We start from the raw sequence: 25,588 nt of genomic DNA, 5'->3' as shown, positions 1-25,588 counted from the left end.
GGGAGGTTGAGGTGGGAGGATGGCTTGAGGCTAGACCAGCCTGGCCAATATGGCAAAACCCCGTCTCTACTAACAACAACAACAACAAAATCTATATCTATATATATATAGACACACACACACACACACTTAGCCAGGCATGGCAGCGTGCACCTGTAGTCCCAGCTACTTGGGAGGCTAAGGCATGAGAATTGCTTGAACCTGGGAGGCAGAGGTTACAGTGAGCTGAGATCATACCACTGCACTCCAGCCTGGTAACAGAGTGAGACTCTGTCTTAAAAAAAAAAAAAAAAAAAAATTAAATGCAAAAGGTCCAACTGAATTGAGGAGGAAAGAGGTATCAAGGAAGGTTTTGTGGAGGTGACGTTTGAGCTGGGTCTTAAGTGACTAAAACATGGGATAAGAAGGGAGGGAATAAGGACATTTCAGGTACAAGAAATAAGGAGCAAACAGTGGAAACAACCTAACGTCTGTCAACCAATTAATGGATAACAAAAATGTAATTCAGATGGTATCCAACTTATGATGGTTCGACATGAGATTTTTTTGACTTTAGGATAGATTTATCAAGGTAGTAAATCCATTTTCAACTATGATATTTTCAACTTCAGATGGGTTTATCACGACACAGTTGAGGAACACCTGTCTATCCATAAAATTTGTCAGTAAAAAGGAATGAGTGCAGATATACTCCACAATGTGAATGAACCTTGAAAACATTAAGCTAAGTGAGAGAAGCCAGATACAAAAGGCCACATATCGTATGATTCTATTTATACAAAATGTCCAGAATAGGCAAATCTTATAGATAGCAAGTAGGTAGATGATCAGTTTGCTACGTGCTGGGGGAAGGGAAAATGGGGAGTGATGGCTAAGGGGATTGGGTTTCTTTGTGGGGCAATGAAAATGTTTTAAAATTGAACGTGATAATGATTGCACAATGCTAAGAATATAATAAAAAATTTTGAATTGGCCGGGCGTGGTGACCCATGCCTGTAATCCCAGCACTTTGGGAGGCTGAGGCGGGCGGACCACGAGGTCAGGAGATCAAGACCATCCTGGTAAATAGTGAAATCCCGTCTCTACTAAAAATACAAAGAATTAGCCGCGCGTGGTGGCAGGCACCTGTAGTTCCAGCTACTCAGGAGGCTGAGGCAGGAGAATGGCATGAACCCAGGAGGCGGAGCTTGCAGTGAGCTGAGATCACGCCACTGCACTCCAGCCTGGGCGACAGAGCGAGACTCCGTTTTAACAACAACAAAAAATTGAATTGTACACTTTAAATGGGCGAATGGTATGATATGTGAGTTATATCTCAATAAAGCTATTATTTTAAGAAAAGAAATAAGGAGCAAACAACAGGGGCAGAAAAGTAAAGGTACAAGCTCTGGGAAACAGTAAAAAGTATAGAGAAAATGAAAGGAAGCTGGAAAATAAGGTTGGTAATGTATATTGGGGTCACACTGAAAAACTCTAAAGAATGTAGCCTAAAGACTAAAGAATGGGAGAATGGGGTCTGAGTAGGAGATGGGATCACAAGCTGTGCTTTAGATGTTTGTAGGATTCAGTAAGATAGAAAGGTTTCAATAGATGACCACAGATAAAAATAAAGATATAGATATATTTATATCTACATAGATGTATATATTGATATATCTATATCTATCTATCTATCTATCTATCTATCTATCTATCTATCTATCTATAGAGAGAGAGAAAGAGGCTGTTAGACAGTGATAAGTGATCAAGAAAATAAAAGTATTGAGGAGAAATAGGAAGTTGACAGCATGAAAAAGTGAGATTTTAGATAGGATGGCCAGAGAAGGCCTAAATGAGAAAATGACTTATGAGTAAAAACAAGGGCCCCTAAACCTTAGCATGCATCAGAATCACTCAGAGACTTGTTAAAGCATAGCTTGCTTGGCCTCATCACAGATATTTTGATTAGGTAGGTTCTTGTCTGATATTAATACTTTTGGTCTAGGGAACCACATTTTGAGAACCACTGAGCTAAAGGAAGTAAAGGTTTCCCTTAGCTTACTAGCGGGTAACCCTAGGAAACTGCTTAGCCTCTCCGTGCTAAGATACAAAATATTTTAGGACATAATGACAAATGGAAAATAGTCTATAAATTATAAATATTACTTTTTATGTACCAAATATCACATAAGACAAAATCTAAGCAAGATATATATATATACATAAAATACAAGATATATATGCATATATTATATATAGATAAATAGAGAGAGAGTTATGTTTAGAAAGAAAATATTTCAAACTAAAAAAAGTGAGGTAGGAAGTATACCATTCCATTACTGGTAAAAACAAATTACTAAGTAGTCTTTACAAAAAACCAGTCTTACTCCTTTAGAACACAAGCCCACCATTAAAACTGATGCAGAGGAATTTCTTTCCCTGGCTTACCTTTAGGATGGTGCATACTAAATTAGAAAAATCATAAATGTTATATTAAAAGTAAATGTGAACTTACTTCCACAATCAAGACATTCTAGAAGAAAAAGAAATGAAAATCAGTACAATGAATAAGACGGTATTTCCAATTATAAGTCAAATCACATCATAACAACCCTAAGGAATTATTCACACTCTTGTTTTTAGATACTTTATTACATCAAACTCTCCTTTAAACAAATGGGCCATCTGCTGGGATCTGGAAGCCTGTAATACTGAAATTTTCATCGTAATGGAAATTTTAAAAACAGAATTTGACCCATTTGTTTTTAAAATACTTTCATTACTTAACAAGAGGTCTAATCTTGGGCAAGTCTTGAAATTTCTCTGGCCTCAGTTTCCCATGTGTTAAATGAGAAACTTGAACTAGTTGGTTTCTTATAGTTTCCTGACTCTAACATTCTAAGAATTATATTTGTACAATAACTCAAAAATCATATGGACTCCAATTCAAAATATATTTTCTCATTAGGCTAAAATTGATCTGCATTTTCTGGATGTGTCCATATTCTTAGACTACACTAAAAAATGATACCAATGCTTCCTCTCACCATAAACCCTCACTTCGCTTTCTACATTTAAGAATTTTATAGCCGGAAGAGTCCTTAAGAGAAAATACCATCTAATAATTACCCCTCAAAATCAAGAAAGTCCTATCTGTTCTTACGCTAGTTATAAGAATGAGGCAGCATTTTGGTTATAAACATTGCCACAAGAAGATTCATGATGTATTGTTTATCTGTAGCTCTCATCATACTCTGTCATATAACTATAGCATACAGATTTTAATGTTCTATATATTCTTCTAAGATAGTGTTTACCAGAGTAGGGCACAAAAGAGTCACTGGTTTGCAAGAAAGATTAGAACTTTTTAATTTTTTACCTCACCTTGTTTAATCTATGTTTTTGTATGTATTTTGTAACATATATAATATTATTACCATAAATCATATATAATTTAAAATGCATATATTAGCGGTAAATGCTCAGAAAACTTTTTATAAATTGGGCATGCAAATACAAGTTTGAAGACTCACTGTTCTAGGTATTAAAAGTAAAGTTATAACCAAGTAAAGCTTCTACCTTTTCCTGTCTCAAAGCAGTTTATTGTTGGAGGTAAGATCTCTAAGAAGCCTAAACAGGTCCAAGTACAGAATGAAGTAAGGCTAGCCCATAATTTGTGGCAAGCAATTCATACTACTTCTCTCATGCTGAGCTATCCTCAGTGAAGCAGCTACTATAGACAACTGCAGCCCATTGATAGCCTATTTTACAGGCAGGAAAAAATTACTTTTTATTCAAAGTGGAACTCAGGATATGGTGAGAAAATGAATACAAAAAATAGGGTCAATCCAAAGGCACACAGCAAATGAGTAACACAATTATGTTTTTTTCCCATTTGTACGAGATCACAGTAAATTTTAAGTAAATTGCAAATTTAATAATACACTAAAAAAAGCCATGTAATTGTTCAAATGAATCCCAGCATGGTACAAGGAGTACAGACACTAGAGTCTAAAAAATAAAAGAATGCCATTATTGAGAGTTTTTGAATTATATCAAGTAGTTAAATCTCTACTTAATAAATGAGAAAAATGAGGAAAGAGGCCATTTGATAAAATGAAAATAGCCAAGAAGTGGTATTAGAGACTTGAATACAGGTATTCAGGGTCCAAAGTTCATCTGCTCAAGTACTAACTGGGGAAAAAAAGGAAAAATATTTATATACATATATATCTGTGCACAAAAGTGCTCCCAAAAGACAAAATGAGGCCAGGCACGGTGTTTCACTCCTGTAATCACAGTACTTTGGGAGGCTGAGGCAGGCGGATACCTGAGATTAGCAGTTGGAGACCAGCCTGGTCAACATGGTGAAAACCTGTCTCTACTAAAGATACAAAAATTAGCCGCACATGGTGGCGTGCGCCTGTAATCCCAGCTACTTGGGAGTCTGAGGCAGGAGAATCACTTGAACTGGGAAGGGGAGGTTGCAGTGAGCCAATATTGTACCACTGCACTCCAGCCTGGGCAGCAGAGCGAGACTCCATCACAAAAATAAATAAATAAATAAATAAAATAAAATGAAACAGAAAGTTCAAATAATCCCATAATCTTACCACCAAGAAATAACTTTCACTCAATTCATACTTACTGATTTTTCCATAATAAATGTACTTTACTGTGACTATCATGAAAATAAAGTTATTTTAGAAACAGAGAACTGTTTCAGATCAGATCTATGTAGTAGAACAGAGCCATTAGGTAGGAAAGATGAGATCAAGCTAAATCACAGAAGGCCTAAAAGGCTAGGTCTATTCCAGCACTAAAAACTGATTAGACGAGTAATGGCTTCAACAGCTTCTAAATATGGACAAAGCATGCTGAAAGGGAAGGACAGGTCTAGCAGTGGTATATGAAATGAACAGGAGGGGCAAAGCTAATTTCTCCTCTGAAGTTTTCCAAATATGCTGAGGAGGACATTAGTTTGACATGACCCTGATACAGGACAAGAGAATTTCACACAAGTTTTACATGTTAAAGTTTTCTTATAGATACTCATTCACGTAAGCAATGAACACTAAAATCTAAAGAAAAAAAAGAGTTTTAGAGTCAGGTCTGCATTCAAATTCAAGCTCTACCACTTACTGGTTCTGTGACTTTGGTCATGTCTTTTAACCTTACTGAGCCTTAATTTCCTGATCTGTAAAATGGGGATATTGTCTCCCTCACAGGATTGTTGTGAAACTTCTATGAGATTAATGCCTTTATATTTGGCACAGTGTAAGTAAACAATAACTTGCAGCTTCAAAAAAAAAAAAGCAGTAGCATTCCATCATTATTGGTTACTCTCAAAAAGTTTTTCAATGTACTAGAAGATAAATATTCAAATATCTTAATATCTCCATTATTTTCAGGTAAGCAGCATGCTCCTGAACAACCAATGGGTCATCAAAGAATTCAAAAGGGAAATCTAAAAACATCTTGAGATAAACTACATGGAAGCACAATATACCAAAACCAATGGTCCACACCAGGAGGATTTTAATGTACTAAGATAACTCTTTGAGATTTCTTAAAATAATAGTATGTCTGAATTTATTGAGTGCATTTATTTACCAGAAACTGTTGTAAGAGCTCTACTTGCATTATAACACTTAATCCTCTTAACTCTATGGCTGCCATTATCAACCTCACCCTAATCACATATGGGACAAAAAGAGGTTAAGTAACTTGCCCAAGGTCACAGTTAGGAAGTACTAAGCCAGGCTTTCAATCAGTTGTCAGGCTCCGGAACTCACACTTTCAGCCATTACATGACACTGCTTTGCTATCTTTTAGGAAACTATGTTAGTCTATCTCAGGAAGACTCACATAGTTTTCTTTCTTTCTTTTTTTTTAAAAAAGGCTCTTTTCCCCCATCAATGTTTTTTGAAGGATCCCAAATTAGAGTCCCACAGAGGCAGACAGCAGTACTTCACAATAGGGACGTTTAAGGTTAATGTTGGATTCTACTGTCTTTTTGCTACATGACCTAGGGAAAGATAATTAACCTAGATTGCTTCCAAGGGTTAAATAACCCATTTAGTTATACTATGTAAACTATCTCTTAGTGATTGAAAGCACACTGTTACTAATTGACTCTTGATAAGAAGTGCTTTTCTTTCTTCCCCTTCAAGATACATACCTTTCCAGTTAAAGTTGAGAGATCATCTCCTCCGATTACTTTTATGTCCCCTGTTGACTGGTCATTCTAGTAAAAAAACAAACAAACAAACAAACAAACAACTATATATATATATATGCACACACACACACACACGTATATGTATATCCTTATGTACACACACAAACTTCAAATTAAATGAGAACTAGAAGATTTGAGAAGTTAGCTATCTAATGTTCATAGCATTATGATATTCTAAATGACATGAATTATAAGAATTAGGTTTCCTGAAATGAATGACTAGAAAACTTTCAAGTAGAGATTAGTAAAAATTAAAAAGTCCTAATTGGGCATTACTGATTTGATGTTTTTAAGAGTCCTAAAATATAGGTTACATTCATTTTTAAGTGGGCAGTATTATAACAGCCACCCATCTTCAATCACAGTGATTTCTGAATTGTGAGGGAAGTTATTAGCATGACAGGTGTCTGGTTCTGGCCCTGTATGATTCCCATGAGTCAAGCAAATTGTAAGGGTTGGTCTATATCACACCCAACCCCAAGGATATGTCCCTCAAAAGTCTAGCCCAGGCCCAGTCATTTTCAGCATTGTCTGGGAAACCAGGTCTGATTAGTAGTCCTTTAAGGAATACCTTAGGCTCCCATTTTCCTGCTACCACAGAATCCAACAAAACCCTTACAGGAGATTCAATGGGAAATGCTCAACACCCACTGCAGTTGGTGGTGACAATGACCATAATTTGGCTGTGCTGGATTCAGGACAGAAAATTTGGGTGAAAGAGCAGGTGAACAAAAGAGCTTCGACTTGCCCTTGCAGAGAGCAAGCCATACCATACCATAAAGCCACAGCAATTACAACGGTGCAGTACCAGCACAGTAAATGAACAAAGTAGAGCCCAGAAACAGACCCAGAAATATATGAGGATTTAGTATACAATAAAGATGGTATTTCGAGTCAGTAGGGAAAAGATGAATTATTCAATAAATGATGTTTGGTCAACTAGTTACCCATTTGGGAAAAAATAAAAGTATGGTCCCTACCTCACAGCATACACAAAAATAAATTCCAGATGGATTAAAATCTAAATGTAAAAAATAAAGCCATAAGTGGACTGGAAGAAAATATAGAAGAATTTTTTTTAACATCCATAGAAAGGGTTAAAAACCCAGGCATGACATGAATCAAAACTGAAAAAGTTCTGTAACGAATACCCCCTTTTATATATTGGGCTCCAACAATAAGAACCCATAGGAAAATGGAGAATGAACACAAATAGACAATTTATAGAAGAGAAGGCCATAAGGTGTAAAATTATATCTATCTGAGAAACAAACACTAAAACAATGAGATTCTACTGTTCACCCACCCATACTGGCAAAACTTAAGCCTGATAGATAATATGCTGAGGGGAAATAAGCACTCTTGTTGGTGAGAGTATTAATTGGCATAGCCTCTTTTGTTAAAATTGCAATACACATGTCACTTAACCCAGTAATCCCACTTCTGCAAATCAATGCTACAAAAACACTGACAAGTATACAAAGATACATTAAAGAGTGTTCACTGGGCCAGGTGCGGTGGCTTCACGCCTGTAATCCCAGCACTTGGGGAGGTGGAAGCGAGAGGAATCCTTGACCCCAGGAATTCAAGGCTAGCCTGATAAACACAGCAAGACTCTGTCTCTCTTTTTATTATTATTATTATTAAAAAAAAAAATGTTCACTGTACCAGTTGTTCACAAAAACGAACTAACATGTCCATTAACAGGGAACCATTTAATCAAGTTCATCTACACAACGTAATACCATGCAACTATTAAAAAGCACGTGGTAAACCAATACACGCTGAGATAGAATAATGCTATTAGAAACAGCAAGTAGTAGAACACTGTGTTGCCTACGACACCATTTTTATTCAACATTTAAACAAATTTATAACAGCACTTATATGAGCAGTGAGAATGGGATTTATGAGACTTTTCATTTTTATGTGCTTCTATTTTTGTTATGCTTCTGTATATACATCCATTTATTATGGAGTATTATTTTTGAAAAACACAAATGGGCCAGTATTGTTTGGTGTTGCAAAGCGAGAGTATAGCTTCTGATATCAACTTTTGCATATTACTTCTCATTTTAGGGAAATTACAGACATCCCTTATTCCAACTAACTTAAAACTCAGCATTTCAAACATACAGAGTTGATGGAAAAAAAAAAAGAAAAAGAAATAAAAAAGAAAGAAAAGACAACAAGCTTCAGATGACAGTGACTCACACCAAATTAGTTACACTGTAAAGCCTGTTAAATAGTGACATCTTCTGGAGATACTTGGTATTACAGTCCAACTCCAGTTGATCGCTTTTTACAGAGACGAGGAACAAAGGAAAAAATATTTAAGAAGTGAAAAGTATGGAGTCATGGAAAAATTGCTGTGATGCAAAGCCTATGGTCATAGGACAAGAAACAAGAGAACTCCAAGCAGCAAGCCACTGCTGTTCTATTAGCATCCAAACCTCCATACTCCTGTCTGCCCCAAGGCTTTTTTTAAAAATAGAGACAGGATCTCACTATTTTGCCCAGGCTGGCTGGTCTTAAACTCCTGGACTCAAGCGATCCTCCTGCCTCAGCCTCCTAAAACACGGAGATTACAGGCTTGAGTCATCATACCTAGCTATTTATTTTTTCTTAACTCTCTCGCCTGGCCTATAGCCACCATGGAAGCTAATAAAGAATATTAATTTAAGAGTAATGGTATAGTTCACTACATTGGAATACAGGTATAAGTGCCTACATTGTATATGGATGGCATACATGGATCAATTACACCACCTGGGTGGCCAAAGGAACTGCGCAAACCTTCCTCCTTGGTTGTCTGGATCAAGCTTCCCACTAGGTCCCTTTACTGAGTGCCTCCCTCATCTTTAATTATGGTGAAGTCTGGGATAACAGGATTGGCACAGGGGAGGGGAAAGCTTCCTCCAGAGTCGTTCTACCCTCTCCTCTACCATCCTATCTCCTCACTCCTGTCAGCCAGGGAGTCCAATCTGTCCTGAACTCAGAATGTCACCGTCAACGTCATAAAACGGCCAGACAAGCTCTTTGGGACTACACACACATACCCTTAATGTCTTTATTTCTATTTTGTCTACCTCTTCAGTCTAGGTGAAAAAATAAGGATAACAGGGAAGAACTTTGTTTATGCCTACGTGTCCGCCCCTAGGAATTTTGAAAACCTCTAGGTAGCAATAAGAACTGCAGCATGGTATAAGAAAAGAGGAGGAAAAGCTGTACAGAAATGCATAATAAATGGGCTGGAAAAGAACTGCTGGGAACAAACAGGCAGATTGAACTATAAGGAGAGAAAGCAGAGAGGCTAATCAGCAAGGCTGGGATCCCAAAAGGGCGTGATGAGAATATTACCAAAGTAGGAAGTCCTGGCTCCATGTCCCCTTAGTGGCTTAGTACTATGTAGCTTGCTTTCTGCAGTGAACTTCAGACCTTCCTGCTAGGATCCTCGAATGGAATTTTCTTATTGGAAAACAGTTGTTCTCTCGACATTCAGGTAGGCCCAAGTCTACCACACTCAATCATATTTTCTCTTCATATAATCCCTTAACTATCCTCTGTCCTTTAACTGTTTTTCTATACCCTGATCAGATGCCAACAAAAGTGAGAATGTTAGAATCATATATTTTTAGAGGTAGACCATACCTCAGATTTAAACAATGGCAGATATTCCATTTTCCAAAATGCGTATGCAGAAAAAATAAGTATGGAAGGATATATGCCTAGGTAATAAGTTAATTTATTTACTTGTATTTTATGAATTCTTTTAAATAAACACATTACTTTTTTAAAAAAAAAAAAAAAAAACTAAAGGTTTCTGTCAGTTAAAAAATGACACTGATGAAGCAGAATCCTTACAAATCATCCAGTCCGACCCTGGCCCATACGGTAGCCACGTGTGGCGTATCAATTCCTTAAAAATGCAGTTCCTGTGCTGCACAAGATGTGTCAAGTGCTCAAAAGCCACATGTCACTAGTGGCTCTGTACCACACAGCAGGGACACAAAAGATTTCCATCCTCAAAGAAAGTTCTATTGAACAGCACTGCTCTAATTAAATAAAAAATACCACTGAGCACAACATAGTAATAGAAAAGACTGAAGAGGTAGTGCTGATACTTAAAAACCTGGTATTTTCAGCCAGGCGTGGTGGCTCATGCCTGTAATCCTAGCACTTTGGGAGGCTGTGGTGGGAGGATCGCTTAAGCACAGGAATTCTAGACCAGCCTGGGCAACATGGTGAAACCGTGTCTCTACAAAAAATATAAAAAATTAGCTTGGCATGGTGACAAGTGGTCCTGTAGTCCCAGCTACTTGGGAAGCTGAGGTGGAAGATCACCTGAGCCTGGGAGGTCAAGTCTGCAATGAGGTGAGATTGCACCACCACACTCCAGCCTGGGTGACAGAGTGAGACCTTGTCTCAAAAACAAACAAACAAACAAAAAACAAACAAACAAAAATCACCTGGTATTTTTAAGTACACTATTTTCAAACATTCAGAAGTTATTCCATCCTATCTTCATGGTTTCCATTCTATGCCTGGTTTAGAATTGGGATCTGATAAAATAAACGTGTTCAACAGAACCACTTCTCATGGCTGTATAACAGATGATCAATACATATTTGATGAGGAAATTATTCAATTTTCTTAATTTTTTGCACAAAATTTGTGGTTTCAAGGGACCAAACTTGAATACTGCGCCTTCATGTTCTAAGAATCAGGGGACTTATATAAAACCTCAGTTGCCTGATAAGGGCTACATCAAAGTGAAAAGTCATGGGAAAAAACTAGAAAGTATACTTTTGACCCTACTTCTGTAAAGTTTCCTTATGCCACAGATAATACACATCCCCATTCCTGCCAAATTTTTTCTCTCACCCCTGTCTATGGTCTCAATTCAATAAATAGGAGAAGGACATGAATTTGCTTTGGTTAGTAGGTAGGTTGGTAGGTAGGTAGGCAGGCAGGCAGGCAGGCAGGCAGGCAGGCAGGCAGGCAGACAGACAGACAGATAGATAGAGACAGAGACAAAGATGGAGACAGAGATGGAAATAGAGACAGATTTGCAGAAGATAAGTTCTAGGTAAATTAGTGTCAACATCAAAGTGGTATACCTACATCTAACTATGCTGGAGAAAAAAGTATACCTCAAAGAAATTGACTAAATACATACAGAGAAAAAGTTTAAGCTGAAAGCTACTGCCCTCTTATATGAGACACTTTAAGAAACTACTTGGGGGGCAAGTGAGAAAATGGGGAGATGCAGCTCAGAGGATACAAAGTAGCAGATATGTAGGATGAACAAGTCTAGAAATATAATGTACAACATGAGAAATACAGGTAATAAAATTGTGCTGTATTTGGGATTCACGCTAAATGAGATTTTAAGCTCCTCTTGCCACCAAACAAAAAAAAAATGGGTAACTATGTGAGTTGAAGGATATGTTAATTTGCTTCACTGCAGTAATCTTTTAACCACCTATATGAATCCCATAACATCATGTTGTACACCTTAAACATACAGACTACAATTTAAAATAAAAAACTACTTCCATGTTTTCTGCATTTTTAATATTCTCACTCAAAGAAAGTATTAATTTGCATCTTTGATGTTAAACAGATAGCCTAATCAAGTCACTATCAAGATCAAGACTAAAGCTACAGCTTTCCTCTTTTGATGCTTTTGAGATACACGTGTGTGTGTGTGTGTGTGTGTGTGTGTGTGTGTATTTTAAGTTATCGTTTTGGCCAGGTGCAACGGCTGACGTCTGTAATCTCAGCACTCTGGGAGACCAAGGCAGAAGGATTGCTTGAGACCAGGAATTTGAGACCAGCATAGCAAGACCCTATCTCTACAAATTAAAAAAAAAAAAAAATTAGTCAGGGGTAATGGCATGTGCTTGTAGTCCCAGATACTTGGGAGGCTGAGGCAGAGGATCCCTTGAGCCCAGGAGTTCAAAGCTGCAATGAGCATTCCAGTCTGGGCAACAGAGCAAGACCTTGTCTCAAAAAAAATTCTAATTAAAGATAAAGAGTTATAGTTTTATGAACCTTGACTGCAACTGAGGAAAAATCCCATAATTGGCAAAATGAATTCTGTCTGCTTACAAAACTTCTGACCAATAGAGAATGAATAATAGGAAGCCCACATTAGAGGATCCACATCAGTTAAAAAGTTTTTCCAGATAAGAGTGATTCTGAGTTCTACAGAGTTAAAAGATTGGGTTCAAATCAAAGACTTGTAAGATCTTGATTAAGTTACTTAATTCCTCTGTGACTCACTCTTCTCAAATGTAAATGGAGATAATTTGTAACTCAAAAAAAATAAAAATGAAAAAGTTTTCTCTAAGATTGCAAATCCTAAGGATAATTTCATTTTAATATCAGTCATTTAGTCTGAATACACCATAATGCAGACTAATTTTCCCTCTGCTTAAGGTCCACACAAAAACATTTCCAATAAAATTTACTTGTGTATCAAGTTTTCCTCCTGAGGCTTTGGTAAAAAAAAAAAATAAATAAAAATTTAAAAACCACTAGATTGGGTACAGTGGCCCATGCCTGTAATCTCAATTAGGGAAGCCAAGGCAGTTGGATTGTTTGAGCCCAGGAGTTTGAGATCAACCTGGGCAACATGGCAAAACCCTGTTTCTACAAAAAAATACAAAAATTAGTCAGGTGTGGTGGCACACACCTGTGGTTCCCACTACTCGAGAGTGAGGTGGGAAGATTGCTTGAGCCCAAGCAGAGGTTGCAGTGAACCAAGATGGCACCACTGCACTCCAGCCTGGGTGACAGAGCAAGATCCTGTCTCAAAAAAAAAAGAAAAAAAAAGAAATCACTGACCAGGCACGGTGGCTCACGGCTGTAATCCCAGCACTTTGGGAAGCCGAGGCGGGTGGATCACCTGAGGTCAGGAGTTCTAGACCAGTCTGGCCAACATGGTGAAACCCCATCTCAACTAAAAATACAAAAATTAGTCAGGAATGGCGGCAGGTTCCTGTAATCCCAGCTACTTGGGGAGCCACGGCAGGAGAATAGCTTGAACCTGGGAGGCAGAGGTTGCAGTGAGCTGAGATCATGCCATCACACTCCAGCCTGGGGGTCAAGAGCGAGACTTTGTCTCAAAAAAAAAAAAAAAATCACTATAAAATTGAAATAAATTCACAACAAAGGAAATACATTTGCATACTTAACCTTCTTTTTATTTATTTACTTATTTTTAATATTTTGAGATGGCATCTCGCTACGTTGCCTAGGCTGGTCTTGAACTCCTGGGTTCAAGCCATCCTCCCATCTTGACTTCCCAAAGTACTGGGATTACAGGTGTGAGCCACCATGCCCAGCCCATATTTAACTTTCACTTTCTGAATATCATAGGACAGAAAAAGTCATCAAATATATAGTACTATATTTCATTGCTCTAAGATTCACATTCACACTTTATTAATAATAGCTCTAACCTGATGTATTACAATTGATGACAATTTACAATTAAAACTGGTAGTGTTTCTTTCCTGGCAGTATGAAAAATAGTGTTAAGTCTTAAAATCAGCGGCATCTTTAATTTAATGAAATAGGTATTTGGAATCCCCAGGCAATTTCCCATCTAGACAATAGGTAAATAAAATCCTACCTAGCTACTTGGATTAAGAGTACGCATGTATTTGATTCTCTTTGAAGCAATTGTGAATGGAAGTTCATTCCTGATTTGGCTCTCTGCTTGTCTGTTGCTGGTGTATAAGAATGCTTGTGATTTTTGCACATTAATTTTGTATCCTGAGACTTTGCTGAAGTTGCTTATCAGCTTAAGGAGATTTTGGGCTGAGACGATGGGGTTTTCTAAATATACAATCATGTCATCTGCAAACAGGGACAATTTGACTTCTTCTTTTCCTAACTGGATACCCTTGATTTCTTTCTCTTGCCTGATTGCCCTAGCCAGAACTTCCAACACTATGTTGAATAGGAGTGGTGAGAGAGGGCATCCCTGTCTTGTGCCAGTTTTCAAAGGGAATTTTTCCAGTTTTTGCCCATTCAGTATGATATTAGCTGTGGGTTTGTCATAAATAGCTCTTATTATTTTGAGGTACGTTCCATCAATACCGAATTTATTGAGCGTTTTTAGCATGAAGGGCTGTTGAATTTTGTCAAAAGCCTTTTCTGCATCTATTGAGACAATCATGTGGTTCTTGTCTTTGGTTCTGTTTATATGCTGGATTACGTTTATTGATTTGCGAATGTTGAACCAGCCTTGCATCCCAGGGATGAAGCCCACTTGATCATGGTGGATAAGCTTTTTGATGTGCTGCTGAATCCGGTTTGCCAGTATTTTATTGAGGATTTTTGCATCAATGTTCATCAGGGATATTGGTCTAAAATTCTCTTTTTTTGTTGTGTCTCTGCCAGGCTTTGGTATCAGGATGATGTTGGCCTCATAAAATGAGTTAGGGAGGATTCCCTCTTTTTCTATTGATTGGAATAGTTTCAGAAGGAATGGTACCAGCTCCTCCTTGTACCTCTGGTAGAATTCAGCTGTGAATCCATCTGGTCCTGGACTTTTTTTGGTGGGTAGGCTATTAAAGCTTACAAGGGATGTAAAGGACCTCTTCAAGGAGAACTACAAACCACTGCTCAGTGAAATCAAAGAGGACACAAACAAATGGAAGAACATACCATGCTCATGGATAGGAAGAATCAATATCGTGAAAATGGCCATACTCCCCAAGGTTATTTATAGATTCAATGCCATCCCCATCAAGCTACCAATGACTTTCTTCACAGAATTGGAAAAAACTGCTTTAAAGTTCATATGGAACCAAAAAAGAGCCCGCATTGCCAAGACAATCCTAAGTCAAAAGGACAAAGCTGGAGGCATCACGCTACCTGACTTCAAACTATACTACAAGGCTACAGTAACCAAAACAGCATGGTACTGGTACCAAAACAGAGATATAGACCAATGGAACAGAACAGAGTCCTCAGAAATAATACCGCACATCTACAGCCATCTGATCTTTGACAAACCTGAGAGAAACAAGAAATGGGGAAAGGATTCCCTATTTAATAAATGGTGCTGGGAAAATTGGCTAGCCATAAGTAGAAAGCTGAAACTGGATCCTTTCCTTACCCCTTATACGAAGATTAATTCAAGATGGATTAGAGACTTAAATGTTAGACCTAATACCATAAAAACCCTAGAAGAAAATCTAGGTAGTACCATTCAGGACATAGGCATGGGCAAGGACTTCATGTCTAAAACACCAAAAGCAACGGCAGCAAAAGCCATAATTGACAAATGGGATCTCATTAAACTAAAGAGCTTTTGCACAGCAAAAGAAACTACCATCAGAGTGAACAGGCAACCTACAGAATGGGAGAAAATTTTTGCAACCTACTCATCTGACAAAGGGCTAATATCCAGAATCTACAAAGAACTCAAACAAATATACGAGAAAAAAACAAACAACCCCATCAAAAAGTGGGGAAAGGATATGAACAGACATTTCTCAAAAGAAGATATTCATACAGCCAACAGACACATGAAAAAATGCTCATCATCACTGGCCATCAGAGAAATGCAAATCAAAACCACAATGAGATACCATCTCACACCAGTTAGAATGGCAATCATTAAGAAGTCAGGAAACAACAGGTGCTGGAGAGGATGTGGAGAAATAGGAACACTTTTACACTGTTGGTGGGATTGTAAACTAGTTCAACCATTATGGAAAACAGTATGGCAATTCCTCAAGGATCTAGAACTAGATGTACCATATGACCCAGCCATCCCACTACTGGGTATATACCCAAAGGATTATAAATTAGTCTACTACAAAGACACATGTACACGTATGTTTATTGCGGCACTATTCACAATAGCAAAGACTTGGAATCAACCCAAATGTCCATCTGTGACAGACTGGATTAAGAAAATGTGGCACATATACACCATGGAATACTATGCAGCCATAAAAAAGGATGAGTTTGCGTCCTTTGTAGGGACATGGATGCAGCTGGAAACCATCATTCTTAGCAAACTATCACAAGAAGAGAAAACCAAACACCGCATGTTCTCACTCATAGGTGGGAACTGAACAATGAGATCACTTGGACTCGGGAAGGGGAACATCACACACTGGGGTCTATCATGGGGAGGGGGGAGGGGGGAGGAGGGAGGGATTGCATTGGGGAGTTATACATGATATAAATGATGAATTGATGGGTGCTGACGAGTTGATGGGTGCAGCACACCAACATGGCATAAGTATACATATGTAACAAACCTGCACGTTATGCACATGTACCCTAGAACTTAAAGTATAATAAAAAAAAAAAAAAAAAAAAAAAAAAAAAAGAATATTTTAGACATTAGGAAATTCCAACCATAGAAAAACACAAAATTAAGGAAAGAATTTATTAGAGAGACAACTGAGTCCCAATTAGAGTCATTAGCTTATGTGCCCCTTGTGAAATAGTGCCATGTGGATATGGCAAGGCATAGTTGGTGATTCAAAGAGTTTCTTCAGGAAGTTAAGAGCTACTTTCGCTCTTCTGGAATCTTGGCTGGCACACCGGGCTGCCAAGGTCACGTTCTACTGGCAGGCTGCAAAGCAAAAGGCACCCATCCATGCACATTAGCAAGGGGCAAGGTGCCAACTGGAAGGCATGGCAAAGGCTATCTGCTTCCAGAAAAAAACGAATGTTATAACCAGTTGTATTTTCAACCGGAAAAAAAAAAAAAAAAAAAACATGGTTCCTTGGATATTTGAAACACTTTATGCTATTTCCAGCTGGGAAAGTTAAATACCCATCACTATAGATGCCATGTATTTAGTGGGGTGGAGTGTGTGCTTTGGAGTGAAATACCTGGACTCAAATTCTGGCTTTCTCACTTACTGGCTGTATGATCTTAGGCATATTACATGCTTGGTGTCAGTTTCTTTATCTATAAAATGTGGAAAATAATAGTATCTATCTTCTAAAATTCTTGCAAGAATCATGTAGGTTAACATATGTAAAGTCCTTACAATTGTGTTTTACTTATGCTAAATGCTCATTAGTATTGGGTATTTTTATACACTTTTGAAATAAAAACATTACGATGTTTAAAAAAAAAAAAAAAAAAAAAAAAAAAAAAAAAAAAAAAAAAAAGAGTACGCATGTGTGTGTGTACACAGAGAATTCTTTAGAATATTCTAAATAAAAAGTGGCAGTGATATTTGGAATGACTGAAATCCTTTATAATTTTCTGCAGTTGTATTTTCTTTCTTATTTTTTTAAGACAGGGTCTCCCTCTGTCTCAAACTCCTGCAGTCTCAGACTCCTGGGCTCAAGGGATGCTCCTGCCTCTACCTCCCAAGTAGCTGGGACTACAGGTACACGCCACCATGCGCAACTAATTCTTTTTGTGTAGAGATGAGGTCTCATTATGTTGCCTAGGCTGGTCTCAAACTCCTGGCCTTGAGTGACGCTCCCACCTCGATCTCCCAAAGCACTGGAATTACGTGTGCCACTGTACCCAGCCGTATGTTTTCTAATAAGCATGTTTTCTTTAATAAGAAAAATGGAGTTTTTATTTCCAAAAAAAAAAAAAAGATGGGTGTGTTTATGTCATAATGCTTCTTTATATAGTCTGGAAACATTTAATAGTTCATAGAATATTTCTTTAGGATTTAGTATGGATCAGCAGATTTTAACTCACTGTTTCAAATCGGTCAAGATCAGCATGTAAAAATCATACTAACATCAATGTTATTGATGCTGCAAACAATTTAAAATTTCCATTTTACAGTTTTACCAAATTAAGCTGCCTAATGTTTTATATGCATATATGAATATCTTACATGACAAGCTGCTGAATTATTAAACAGGGTAGAAATGTTACTTCAAGCTGGGCATGGTGACTCAAGCCTGTAATCCCAGCACTTTTAGAGGCTGAGGTGGGAAGACTGCTTAAGCCCAGGAGTTTGGGATCAGTCTGTGCAACATAGTAAGACCCAATCTCTACAAACATAAAAAAAATTAGCCAGTCATGGTGGTGCACACCTGTAGTCCCAGCTACTCGGGAGGCTAAGGTGGGAAAATCACTTGAGTCCAGAAGGTCAAAGCCACAGTGAGCTGTGATCTTGCTACTGCATTCCAGCCTGGGTGACAGAATGAGATCTTGTCTTTTTTTAAAAAAAAAAAAAAAAGTTACTTCAAACCAACAGATATTTTTATTTTTATTATTTGTAGAGATAGTGTATCACTGTGTTGATACCCAGGCTGGTCTCAAACCCCTGGCCTCCTGTAATTCTGCTGTCTTGGCCTTCCAAAGCACTGAGATTACAGGCATGAGCCATCACCAAATCAAGAGGTATTATTAGAAGAGTTTTCTCAATTTCTACTGTTTAATAGTATATCTTCCTTGCATAGCCTTATAAATATACTAAAAAGCTTGGAATTGTACCGTTAAAACATGTGATTATTATATCATATAAAATATACCCCAATAAAGCCTTTTTAAAAAAATTAACATGTCGGCCAGGCTCGGTGGCTCACCCCTATAATCCCAGCACTTTGGGAGGCCGAGGTGGGTGGATCACCTGAGGTCAGGGGTTCGAGACCAGCCTGACCAACAAGGTGAAACTCCGTCTCTACTAAAAATACAAAAATTACCCAGGCATGGTGGCAGGCACCTGTAGTCCCACCTACTCAGGAGGTTGAGACAGGAGAATCGCTTGAACCCGGGAGGCAGAGGTTGCAGTGAGCTACGATTGCGCCACTGCACTCCAGTCTGGGCAATGGAGCGAGACTCCATCTCAAAAAATAAATAAATAAATAAATAAATAAAATAAAATAAAATAAAATAAAATGCCGGGCACGGTGGCTCACGCCTGTAATCCCAGCACTTTGGGAGGCCAAGGAGGGTGGATCACGAGGTCAGGAGATCAAGACCATCCCGGCTAACACAGTGAAACCCCGTCTCTACTAAAAATACAAAAAATTAGCTGGGCGTGGTGGCGGGCGCCTGTAGTCCCAGCTATGTGGGAGGCTGAGGCAGGAGAACGGCGTGAAACCAGGAGACGGAGCTTGCAGTGAGCCGAGATCATGCCACTTCACTCCAACCTGGGTGATGGACCAAGACTCCATTTCAAAAAATAAAATAAAATAAATAAATAAATTAATTAAATAAATATGTGAATAAATACTAAAAAAAAGTATATCTACATAGAATTTCACATAAAATAAATTGTTTTCTATGTGAAAATTAACCCAAAGATATGCTTTGCTTATGTTTAAGATGTCATGCTTTTTATCAATTGAGGAGTTCTGCTTAATAATCCTCTAAGATCTAAAACAGGAAAAAAAGTAAAAGTAGAAAATGGAAATAAAATGTCAAAGTGCTTCTACCACTCAAAATTGCTCTTATAACTATAAAATGATTTTTAAAAGAAAATATTAAAGTTAAACTCCCCTAATTTTTTTGCTCGTTTTTGCTTATCTAAAATAACATTCTACACAAATCCCCAAAGATTAGTCATAACATAACAAGACTGATTAAGACTGATGGGGATGGGGAAGGAGGCTATAGAAGACCAAAAAGATAAATCATACCATGAACACACTTTGACTCTAAGCAGCAATGTATTAAAGGCTGGCCAGTTATACTTCCAGCAACTATACTGACTAGAATGAAGTCCTAGTGTAAAACATCAATTAACCAATCAATCAATAACTTTTGTTGAGTAAAAGTCTAAATTTTGTGTTTAAACAAGTAATTCAAGCAAGACTTTAACAAGTTAAAAGGAGCTTATGGGTAGGAAGTCATGTTATGATATATGGGCATAAAGGGTTTTAATGGGATAGGGAAAATGTCTATAATAATACTTAAATGGCTGCCCAATCACCTACAGGACTGATGTAAACATGGAAAAGGTCAAAAACTTGGGTCACTCAAACAGATGATTAATGGAGAGGATGAGGTTGAAGGTTAAATGTAGATAAATGGTCTTATTCTCAGTAAAAATGTGAACATAAGGCGAGTTTCTACAAAGATGGACAAGACTCATTCATGAAACAGCAAAAGCTGGACATTTGTTCTAATCTTTGAAGAGTATGAAAAATTCCTATTTTAAAGGAAAACAGTAACTCACAGAAAATACCAACCCAACATAAAATCAGAAACAATAATCTAATAAAAATCAAACATCTGCACTATCAAATTATGAATGAAATTCACTTGTAAAGATCACACTGATTTTGTTTCATCCACAGTGTCAATGTTGTGATGCATTTCAATTGTGTGACACAGGCAGAGTGACTGTGGATCAAAAGTGGTTTCTGGTATACCCATACTCTCTCGGGTATACCTGCACTCCCCTTTCTTAAGTGTGTTTAAAAAAAAAAAGTGGTTTCTTCAATTTGCCAATGCTCTAGCTCTCCACGTGCTTTCTAGGAAACAAGTGTTGACCCACCTTATTTGTCAAACCTAGCTCCAAAGGACTTTTGACTCGCCCCAAACCAACGTAGCTCAAGAGTGGATATCTGCCACTAGTGAGTATGTATAGTGAAAACAGCATCCCAAGTCCCAACAGCAATTCCTAAAAGAAGTTTATTAAAAAAACACACACATACCTGTAAAATAAGTACATATCCTCCAAGGTGACTAGTTTAAAAAAGACAGTATTGGCTTTGATGTAAACTACTAGTGAATATGTTAGAAAAATCTCACTGTAACCAAGTGAAATGAATGCCAGTATGGTTTGCAGAGATTCAAAGAAAATATAAGAAAACCTACTGTTGCCATTAAAAAGAATCATATATTAAATATACTCACACAATAGCTCTTCAGTCTGATAAAATCTACAGTCATAGGAATGGATCTATCACTATTTCTATTCAGTGCTTTGATGTAATCCAGCAGGTCAGCAAAGAATTTATAGCCCCCCTTGAGCACACAGAGGGCTACAATGTGATGGCCTCCCATCTCCTTCATCACATCTCGAGCAAGACGTTCAGTCCTACAGAAATAAAATCGGGAATTTAATAGAAAGTTTCATACATTAAACTTTATAACAAACACCTCTTAGTCATTAAACTTCCACACCAGCCTGGAAATTAGCCAGGCATGGTAGCATGTACTTGCAGTCCCAGCTACTCGAGAGGTGAGGTGGGAAAATCACTTTATTGCAGGATGTTGAGGCTGGAGTGAACTGTGATTGTGCCACTGCATTCCAGCCTGGACAACAAAGGAAGACCTTGTCTCAAAAAAATGCATTAAAAAATTTTAAAAAATCTTCCAAGTAACACATCCTTTGCCCCCATGTTTCATAAGGTAAAAAATTTGATACCTTCAAAAAAACCAAGCATACCACTATCATAATTTTTTTTAACACAAATAAAAAGAAGATATCATTTTCACCCATTAGACTGGCAGGTTCTGATTAAATGAAATTTCTTGGATAATATACAATATTAAAACAGACTGTAGAAACTGGGCCAGTGGCTCACACCTATAATCCCAGCACTTTGGGAGGCTGAGGTGGGCCAGATCACTTGAACCCAGGAGTTCAAGACCAGCCTGGATAACAAGGCGAACCCTGTGTCTACAAAATAAAAGTAGTAGCTGGCAGTGGTGGCGCACACCTATAGTCCCAGCTACTCAGGAGGCTGAGGTGGGAGGATCGCTTGAACCCAGGAGGTTGAGACTGCAGTGAGCTGTGATCATTCTGCTGCACTCCAGCCTGGGCAACAGAGACCTTGTCTTTAAAAAAAAAAAAAAAAAAAAAGACAAATTGTGAGGAAAAAGGCACTCTCATATAACATCAGGAGTATAAAATGATTCAATTTCTTAGAGGATAATTTGGCAATACCGAAATATTCAATGAACTCTTTCCCCTTGACCAGAATTTTCACTTGAATAAAGCTGAACAAATACCAAACATGTAAAAGAATGTTTCCTCTAGTACAGTCTGTAAGAACAAGATAGTGTCTATCAATAGTGAACTGGTTAAATCAGTTATGGTATCTCCATAAGATGGAATGCTATGCAACCTTTAAAATATATTAGATAGCTCTAGATGCACTAATATTAAAAGTGTCCAATAACATTTAAAACTATACTCATATGTTAAAATATAAATGTATATATGCATAGTTAGAATATATAACACAAATATTTTGATATTATAATTTTAAAATAAAAACACAGAATAGCCAGACATACAAGGCAAGCATTCAATACCAGGTAAGGTTTTTCACTGTTAATTGACTTAACGGAAAATTTTCAAGCTAGATGTGCATGATAATAAAAATCTGACCTTGCCTTCATGTGATTCAGCCCCAGCCCATTATCCTGTTTAGAACTGAGAAATGCAAGACTCTGGCTAGAGTTCCTTCTTCCATCTCCCTTCAATGTTTACTTTGTTCTGGTCCCTACAGAGTCCCACTATACCACAACTGATACTAAGTAATTAGTAAGGCCCTCCTCTCTTTTTTTAATAAAGAATATTTTAACAATAGAAAGCATCTATTATTTAATAAGTTGGCCTAGTTTATGTTCAAATAGCAAGTACTCAGAACAGTTGCTGACATTCGAAATTAACATAAGAAAAAGTAAAAAACCTCATTTTAAGATCTTACTTACCTGTCCATAATTAGTCCATGAGGAATAAACACCCTTTCCAAATCCTCAGCATAATGATTAGGTATGCAAAATAAATCAAGGTCATAACCTGGTTCATCATCACTAATCTGAAAAAGAAATATAGCTGTTTCAATGAGAGCATTACGGGATACAAACATTTGATTGGATTTAGATGTTAAAAAATAACCTTAGTCTATCAGAGAAATCTGGGTATAAGATGGTATTAGTAACTGTTAACTTTGTAGGTATGATAATGAATTATATAAGAAAACAACAGGCCAGGCACGTTGGTTCGCACCTGTAATCCCAGCACTTTGGGAGGCTGAGGCAGGCAAGACTGCCTGAGCTCAGGAGTTCGAGACCAGCCTTGGCAACATGGCAAAATCCCATCTTTACTAAAAATACAAAAAACCTAGCCGGGTGTGGTGACACATGCCTGAAGTCCCAGCTACTTGGGAGGCTGAGGCAGGAGAATCACTTGAACCTGGGAGATGAAGGTTGCAGTGAGCCAAGAATAACGCATCACTTCACTCCAGCCTGGGAAACAGAGCAAGACTCTGTCTCAAAAACAAACAAACAAAAAAAACAGGCCGGGCGCAGTGGCTCAGGCCTGTAATCCCAGCACTTCGGGAGGCCGAGGCGGGCAGATCACCTGAGGTCAGGAGTTTGAGACCAGCCTGGCCAACATGGTGAACACCCCCGTCTCTACTAAAAATACAAAAATTAGCCGGGCATGGTGGCAGGCGCCTGTAATCTCAGCTACTTGGGAAGCTGAGGCAGGAGAATCGCTTGTACCCGGGAGGCAGAGGTTGCAGTGAGCTGAGATCACGCCATTGCACTCCGGCCTGGGGGACAAGAGTGAGATTTCGTCTCAAAAAAAAAAAAAAAAAGAAAAAAACAAAAACCCACCACATAACTATATGTCTTAGTCATCTTAGTCAAGAATATAGAAGTCAAGTGATATGATATGGAATTTCCTTTAGGTCACAAAGAGAAAAAGAAAAATTTTAAAGAGCTAAGACAAATGCAGCAAAATCTTAATATTTAATAATATTCTAAACATGGGTGATGATATATGGGTATTCATTATACTATTCTCTCCACTTTTGAGTATGTTTGAAAATTTAGTAAAACAAAATTTTAACACACTGCAGTCTAACAAGATAAAATATCACACAGAACAGGAAAAACTGGCGTGGCGTGGTGGCTCACACTTGTAATCCCAGTGCTTTGGGTGGCTGAGACAGGAGAGTTGCTTGAGGCCAGGAGTTCGAGACCGACATGGGGAATGTAGGAAGACCCCATCCCTACAAAAAACTTTTTAAAAATTTGCCAGGCATGGTGGTGCACACCTGTTGTCCCAGCTACTCGGGAGGCTGAGGCAGAAGGAATCACTTGAGCCCAGGAGTTTGAGAATGCAGTGAGCTATGATCACAACACTGCACTCCAGCGTGGGCAACAAAGACCCTACCTCAAAAAACAAAACAAAACAAAACAAAACAAGAAAAACTGCTGGCTGATGCAGTGGCTCATGCCTGTAATCCCAGTATTTTGGGAGACCCTGGTAGGTGGATCATCTGAGGTCAGGAGTTAGAGACCAGCCTGGCCAACATGGTGAAACCCCATCTCTACCAAAAATACAAAAACTAGCCAGGCATGTGGCACGTGCCTGGGGAGGCTGAAGCAGGAGGATCACCTGAGCCCAGGAGGTGGAGGTTGCAGTGAGCTGAGATCACACCACTGCACTCCAGCCTGGGTGACACAGCAATACCCTACCTGGAAAAAGAAAAGAAAAACTGCTGTCCCCCCTACTCCAATCCCAAATCCAAACAGCCTCTCTCATCTCACAGTAGGGGGGAAAAATCACCCAAAAAAGCTAAGTGATCATTTGAAAACCCAAACTCTTAGAAGTCTAAGATTGTTACAGTCAACTCATGAAGTACCATCATAAAAGATACTCTAATATTGTTTAAGTAGAACCACATATTGGTTGTCTTGGTATGTCTAGCCCCTGGCATACAAAATATTTAGTAACACTGATGTGGTACCTGTGATGTGAAAATGTACTATGATTACAGCTTTATAAATACTATATATGTACCTATATACAGAAAAAAATATAACAAAATCATAAAAGCAATTATCTTTGAAAGAGGAGTTACAGCAATTTTATTTACTTCTTTATTACTTTGCTATATATTCTACATTTTCTTCAATGAATATATACTACTTTTTAAAAAAAATTCAATGGACTTTCTTATAAATTATCTTTGGCAGCATGCATTTTTATATACAGATATAAAATGTATGGGAAATTTTTAACAGATACATTAAAGCAAAATATACAAACAAAAAATCAGAATACAAAGATAAAAAGATTGGGAAGGGAGGAAGGGAAAAAGGAGGAAGGGTGGGTGAGTATAGAGAAATATACCAAATAATGGTAAGAAGTGGGGTCCTGACACTTTCTACACTTTTTTAAAATTCTTTAATTGAAAAAAATCTTTCTTTTTTTTTTTAGAGATGAAGTCTCCCTATGTTGCCCAGGCTGGTCTCGAACTCCTGGGATCAAGCGATCCTCCTGCCCCAGCCTCCCAAGGTGCTTGGATTACAGGTGTGAGCCACCACGCCTGGTCACTTTCTACACTTTAATATTTGTTTTTTTTTTCATTTTCAATGTCATTTTTATTAATTTATAATGCCCATTCACAATTATATTCAAAGTCTATTTG

At 37.8% G+C, this 25,588-nt stretch overlaps 1 protein-coding gene across 1 annotated transcript in view; it reads right to left on the bottom strand.

The window, feature by feature from the left end:
- Window positions 1–25,588, bottom strand: part of HPRT1 (hypoxanthine phosphoribosyltransferase 1) — a 45,257-nt gene that overhangs the window by 8,609 nt on the left and 11,060 nt on the right. The window contains exons 2-5 of the mRNA XM_030934501.1: window positions 22,857–22,963; window positions 21,048–21,231; window positions 6,161–6,226; window positions 2,495–2,512 (exon numbers count right to left, since the gene is read on the bottom strand). Of these exons, the coding sequence (XP_030790361.1) occupies window positions 2,495–2,512; window positions 6,161–6,226; window positions 21,048–21,231; window positions 22,857–22,963 (375 nt within the window). The remainder of the gene's footprint in view (window positions 1–2,494; window positions 2,513–6,160; window positions 6,227–21,047; window positions 21,232–22,856; window positions 22,964–25,588) is intronic.

This window comes from Rhinopithecus roxellana, chromosome 7 (assembly GCF_007565055.1).
Source record: "Rhinopithecus roxellana isolate Shanxi Qingling chromosome 7, ASM756505v1, whole genome shotgun sequence".
Taxonomy (NCBI): domain Eukaryota; kingdom Metazoa; phylum Chordata; class Mammalia; order Primates; family Cercopithecidae; genus Rhinopithecus; species Rhinopithecus roxellana.
This window is presented reverse-complemented; position numbering and strand designations above follow the sequence as displayed.